At 45.6% G+C, this 6,419-nt stretch overlaps 1 protein-coding gene across 1 annotated transcript; it reads right to left on the bottom strand.

Moving 5' to 3' along the window:
• Positions 1–2,492: 2,492 nt before the first annotated feature.
• LOC106026975 (deoxyuridine 5'-triphosphate nucleotidohydrolase-like) lies at positions 2,493–3,202 on the bottom strand. Its single transcript, XM_013149266.1, has 2 exons — positions 3,129–3,202; positions 2,493–2,976 (listed from the first exon to the last, which is right to left on the bottom strand). The coding sequence occupies exons 1-2, from the start codon at positions 3,200–3,202 to the stop codon at positions 2,493–2,495; spliced, it is 558 nt and encodes a 185-aa protein (XP_013004720.1).
• Between the last annotated feature and the right edge of the window lie 3,217 nt (positions 3,203–6,419).

Below are 6,419 nucleotides of genomic sequence, written 5' to 3'. Positions count from 1 at the left end.
AATGGGTATATATATATATATATATATATATATATATATGAACTATAAAACTGAGACAAGAATGTGTTAGAAACTTGAACAACCAAATGACAGGCAATAAAATTGAAGTAGTAATTTTAAAAACCCACCATCTAAGAAAAGTACAAATTCTGGTAAACTCACTGCTTAATTCTACAAGAATACTAATGCCCCTAACTGTTTAATGAAATTCAAAGTATTCTTTAGATGGAGTTCTCCCAAAGTTATTCTTGGAACCTGGCATTACCCTAAATCCAAAACCAGACTGGATCCAACAAAAAACAGAACTACAGCCCTATTAATTTAATGAACATAGATGCATGAACAAGAAATTCTTAAAGACATTGCAACAAAATATTGAAATGATAATGCATCATGATCAAGTAAGTTTTATGTCCGGAGCCGCTTCCGTCCCGCGGAATGGAGCACACGAACACTCAGCTTCTGCAAGCACCTTTATTGACTGGGCAGCAACCTCAATACATGTCCGTCCTCGACGGCTTCTTCCGTGTTGTGCGTTGGGCACTTCCTATACTTGGGCTTATATAGCTAATGTTATCCAATCATGGGATTACACGTGGGGACAGGCGATTGGGCGGCAACAATGAAGCAATCAATCATTACCATATATGGCAGGGACAGTAAGCCGAGCAAGAACCAGGAAGCAGGATGTGTGCGCCATCTTGGGCACACGATGGGCGGGGGAGCAGCGAGGCGGTAGGCGGACGCCATCCTGTGGTTATATTCTCATGGGTAATACGGCAGGCTCCCAACATCTCCCCCTTTCTTATTTACAAGGAAGGACAGCGAGACCTTCCAAGTGACTACAGAGGTCTGTACCCCGCTGTGCATGGCTCTGAGGTCATCCCCCGGCACAGGTTGGCCACCCCCGCGTCGGAAGGGACCTCCAAGCCTCATCCTTTTGCGCAGGGCTAGGGTAATTCGGATGAAACCTAGATGCATACAGACATATAGCCTGACATCTCTCTTCAAAAACCCCAAGAGTAGAATGTCATGCAGTACCATCTGGTCTCACACTTTGGTACCTCTCGCTGTCTTAATGGAATGGGGCCTGTCTTAGGTTGAGCAAGGTGGAGTACCTTGATCTTACCCGTCTTCGGCTCGCCCATTCAGCATCCTTATAACTGATGCTCTGCAACATGAAGGAGATATGCAGCCGCCCGACCACCAGATGGGCCAGCCTCCGCCAGCTGCATAGCCGCCAAGGCTGTAAATCTGACTTGTTGTTGAGTCTGCATCAAGCGATCAAGCAAGCATTTAACAACCACTAATCCAACCAGGATAGCAACAGCAATAAAAATCCAGGTAGTCAAATTGGGCCAGGAGGACCAAGAGGTGACATGATTCCATAAACCTTTTAGAACATCACTCAGGGTAGACAAATCAAATCTAACCGGGTTCAACTGAATTTTTTCTATTTCATCTAATTCCTGACTAACAATCATTGACAGGTTGTGAAATTTTGGCAAATAAGTGTCCTGCAGCCATTTAGTCATAGTCTTTGTAGTTTCAGTCAGGTTGGTGCGAACAGGGGTGACGCAGACCCGGAAAGGCAGCCACCTCTGATCACAGAGTTGAGTGACAACCTGCCACAACACATCAATCTCCTGCCCGATGAGCTGGATCTCTTCTTGTAGCCGAAGTATAGCCTGGCTGTTAAGCTCAATCTGTTGCCTTTGAGCCTTGATGGTCTCTCGTGTGGCGTTGCTCAGCCAATTGACTGCATCCATGGTCAGCGTGAGCTGCTCAGAGGTCCATGCCTGCAAAACAGCCTGTCCCACTGCAGGGACAAACAGAGAAGAAACCACCCCCGCTGCCTGCCACAACCAATCTTTTATCCCTCCTTTTGTTCTGGTTGGCAATGAGGAGAGTGTCCTGGGCTTGGACGGGAACCCAAAGATCAGGGAGAGAACAGCATAGGCTGCTCTTTTTTTTTTTTTTCTTTTTGTCTTTTTCGTTTTTATCAGTACCAGGGATCAAACTCACGACTCCCTGCTTGCAAGGCAGGCGCTTATGCTGCTGAGCTAAATACCCAGCCCTTTCCTGTCCCTCTTAGTGACGGCGGGCACAGGAGAGGTATTTCCTTGCAATTTGATTCCCAGGCCTTTACCGGGGGTATAGCCCATCCACTTCATCATGTTTTGAGACACCTCAGAACATCCCGTATGTAGGATGATGTCCATTTGGACTAGAATATCTCTGCCCCAAAGGGTTACTGGGAGGTTAAGGACATAGGGTTGAAAAGACCCACCATGTCCCTCCTCGTCCTGCCAGGGAAGGGACTGCACACTTATACTGGGTGAATGCACAAATCCCAATCCCTGAAGGGTCTGTTCTGCCACATTGAGGGGCCAGGAGGCCGGCCAATCTTTATGAGCAATGATAGAGCGGTCAGCGCCGGTGTCTAGCAACCCCTTAATTTTCTTACCATTGATTGAGAGGAGCAACATGGGTCATTCCTGCAAGGTCATATGAAGGCCAATAAAATTTTCGCCCGTGGACCCAAATCCCTGGGCACCCCGAGACTGTTGCTTAGCTGGATATTGACCATGCAAGCTGGGCAGAATAAGTAACTGGGCTATCCTATCCCCTTTGTTTATAATCAGTGTTCCTTGTAATGACTGAGCCATAATCTTAACCTTGCCCATATAATCAGAATCGATGACACCTGGCACAACTGTAAGGCCACGAAGGGCCACTGAAGAGCGCCCTAAAAGCAGGCCAACAGTATTCGGTGGCAATGGCCCCTTAAATGAAGTTTCTATCAATTGGACTCCCATTTCAGGTGTTAGTATGAGTCCGGAGGCGGCACAGAGGTCCACTCCTGCTGACCCTGGGGTAGCCCTGACTGGCTGTTCATTCCCGGGAAGAGGTTGTTGAGGGGATGGGGGCCCGCCCGCTGGGAGGGCCCCCTCTGGCCGTTTTTTGACCGGGACTCTTTGCGGCCAGTTAGAGAATTGCCCTCCTTATCAAAAACGGAGCGGCGTCCGGAGGACGGAAGTGTGGCAGGGAAGGGAGGGGGCGGCCCCCAACCACCAGGGGCACTCATTCCCTGGGGTGGTTCCCAGGGAGGGGCCGACGGGACTAACCCCGCCTCGCCGGGGGTGCGCATTTCCTGCAGATCACTCTCCACCCTCTCGAGCTCCTCCCCTAGGCTCTCCATCATCCCTTCACACAAGGCTCCAGCAGGTTTATGAACTTTCTGCCCTGTATTGCGATGTGGGCCTATCTTACTGTCAGTTTCCTCCTCTGGGCCCACCTTAGGGTCTTCCCCCTCTGAATCTGAATGGCTCGGTGAGCCAACCTCTGAGGCCTCCCTGGAGCTCTCCGAGCGCGCCTGCTCGAAAGCGTGGCATGCCTCTTTGAGTCCCTGGGCTGCGCCTACCATACTTTCGGCTTTAAGACATGCCCGAACCATCTCCCATATGGGGCGGACCATAGGGTTGACACCCATCCCTTGTTCCTCAGCAAACTGAATATCACATCCTAACTTCTCCCAGGAGGGTAAAGTGAGGGATCCGGTGGGCAGAAACCATGGGGCCAAACCATCCATACATTCGAAAAACTGCAGCACCATTTGCTTATCTATCCTAATCCCTCGCGCCTTAAGCAACAACCACAGCGATAAGGCGAGGGGGCCGCAGTTAACATTGCCCATCTTAACAAAATTAAAGAGCCCCGAGGCGCAATAGCCAACAGTGGCCTGCCCTTCTTTTTCGGGCAATGTCGATCCCCGCAAGGGGTCGACCAGTAGATCCCTTAAAGTGCGTCCACCAAGGGCCGGGTTAAGCCGGCGCTCACCCGCAGGTACGTACCGTTTTTCAACACAGTCACAGGAGCCGCAGAAGGCACGGGAATGGTTTCAAGTCCCTGTACAGGCCACCAGCTGTCCGGAGCCACTTCCATCCCGCGGAATGGAGCACACGAACACTCAGCCTCTGCAAGCACCTTTATTGACTGGGCAGCAACCTCAATACATGTCCGTCCTTGACGGCTTCTTCCGTGTTGTGCATCGGGCACTTCCTATACTTGGGCTTATATAGCTAATGTTATCCAATCATGGGATTACACGTGGGGACAGGCGATTGGGCGGCAACAAGGAAGCAATCAATCATTACCATATATGGCGGGGACAGTAAGCCGAGCAAGAACCAGGAAGCAGGATGTGTGCGCCATCTTGGGCACACGATGGGCGGGGGAGCAGCGAGGCGGTAGGCGGACGCCATCCTGTGGCTATATTCTCATGGGTAATACGGCAGGCTCCCAACAGTTTTACTCCAGGATTTCATAGATGGTTCAAGATATAAAAATTAATAGATGTAATACATCAGTTAAACAGAAGACAAGACAAATATCACATAATCATCTCAATAGATCCAAGAAAAAAAGTTGAAAAAATCCAACATTCATTCATAATAAAACCCCAAACTAAAACAGATATAGAAGTAACTTTTCTCCATATAGTAAAAGGCATTTAGGAAAACCAGTAGCCAACATCATACTAAATGGAGAAAACCTGAAAGCTTTCCTTCTAAACTTAGTAGCAAAACTAGGAAATCCACTACCACCGTCCCTGTTCAATATTGTACTTGAAACGTTAGAGAAGTCAGGCAAGAGAATGAAATAAAAGTGGTGCATATGAAAAAGAGAGAAATTACCATTATTTGAAGTTTATATGATCATAGGTTACAGACATGATTGTAGATGTCATGGTTACATGATCCTCTCCATAGAACACTGAAAATAACCTCTCCAAAAATACTCTAAGAAGTAAAAACTAAACTCAGTAGTGTAGCCAGACAAATAATCAATAGTGGTTTTGTACACCAACAATGAACTCACTGAGAAAGAAATTAGGAAAATAATACCTTTCAAGAAAAGTAAATAGTTAGGAATTAACCTAATCAAGACAGTGGAAGACCGCTGGAATAGAAACTACAGTACTCTGAGGAAAAAAGAACAAATTAAAGAACACACCATAATGTGTAAAGATATCCCATGTTCTTGGAAGGCAGAACCAATATTGTCAAAATGGTTCTAAAATTAATGTGTATGTGTAATGGAATTTCAGTAAAACAACTGGTAATATTCCTGACAAAACTAGAAAAAAAATTCACATGAAACATCAGAGACTCAGAATAGCAAAAATAATCCTGAACACAAGCAGAGAAGGCAGCATCACAATCCTGGATTGCAACATAGGAAAAACTACAAAGCTACCGTGATAAAAACTGCATGGCACTTCCACAAAAACAGACATAAGGATCAATGAAACAAACCAGAAGATGCACAAACAATACAAGGCATAATTAAATCATCTGATCTTTCAGAAAGTGGCCAAAAATTTACATTGGAGCAAAAATAGACTCTTTAACAAAAGATCTTGTCAGGCACCGTGGTGCACCCATATAATCCCAGTACTCAGCAGACTGAATCAGGAGGATTCCTGTGAGTTTGAGGCCAGCCATGGCTACATAAGCGAGCTCAAGGTCTGCCTGCACTACCCAGTGAGACCATGTCTCAAAAAAGAAAAAATAAATAACCATACAGGCAAACAAACAAACATATGATCTCGTGAAAATTAGCTATTTACATGTTGAAGGCTGAAGGTTGATTTCTATCTGTCATCATGTAAAATCAGATGGAGCAAAGAATCGTCCATTAATACAAAAGCAATCTGCTGAAAGTTGAATTAGGCAAAACTTTTGAAGATTTAGGTACAGGTAAGAACTTTCTGAAGAGAATCCCAATTGCACAAGAAATAACACCGCAATTCAGCAAGTGGAATCAGACCAAATTTAAAAGCTTTTGCACAGAAAAGAAAACAAGAGAGAAAAGAGACAACCTACAAAATGATAAAAATATTTTGCTTGGACAGAAGATTAACATCTAGAGCACACAAAGAGCTCACAAACATTTATACCATCTAAAATAAGAGACCCAGTGAAAAAAATGGACAGCCAAAATGATCGGACTCCTCCCTGAAGAAGTATATATGGCCAATGGACATGTGAAAAAAATGTTCAACATAGGTGATCATTGGAGAAATGCAAATTAAAAGACGCGGAAATCCCACATTAGTCCAGAAAGCATGGCCAACATCAAGAAATCAAACAAGTGCTGGAAGGACAGCTGGAAAATATCCCCCTCCTAAATTGCTGGTACAAACAGAAGCTAGCAGGCACTATGAAGATCAGTGTGAAGATTTCTCAGACGATTAAAAGTAGAAATTGCACTTAACCCAGCCCTTCCCCTCCTAAACATTACTCACTAAGAGTGAAAGTCATCATATTATAGGGATACAGGCATACCTATGATTATGGTAACAGACTTCACGGTAGCTAAATCTTAGATGAAGCCTATATATTCACATGAGACGA

The sequence above is a fragment of the Cavia porcellus genome, unplaced genomic scaffold (genome assembly GCF_034190915.1).
Source record: "Cavia porcellus strain 051 isolate PalLab524CR breed Dunkin Hartley unplaced genomic scaffold, mCavPor4.1 scaffold_11, whole genome shotgun sequence".
NCBI classification, from domain to species: domain Eukaryota; kingdom Metazoa; phylum Chordata; class Mammalia; order Rodentia; family Caviidae; genus Cavia; species Cavia porcellus.
Note: the sequence above shows the minus strand (reverse complement) of the source record. Positions and strands in the feature narration are given on the sequence as shown.

Bases quoted from the DNA above. Each gene is read 5' to 3' on its own strand.
- LOC106026975 (XM_013149266.1), bottom strand. From the start codon at position 3,202: ATGGAGAGCCTAGGGGAGGAGCTCGAGAGGGTGGAGAGTGATCTGCAG. The intron at 2,977-3,128 runs GTTAGTCCCGTC...CTGGCCGCAAAG, and splicing joins CGCACCCCCGGCGAGGCGGG to AGTCCCGGTCAAAAAACGGC.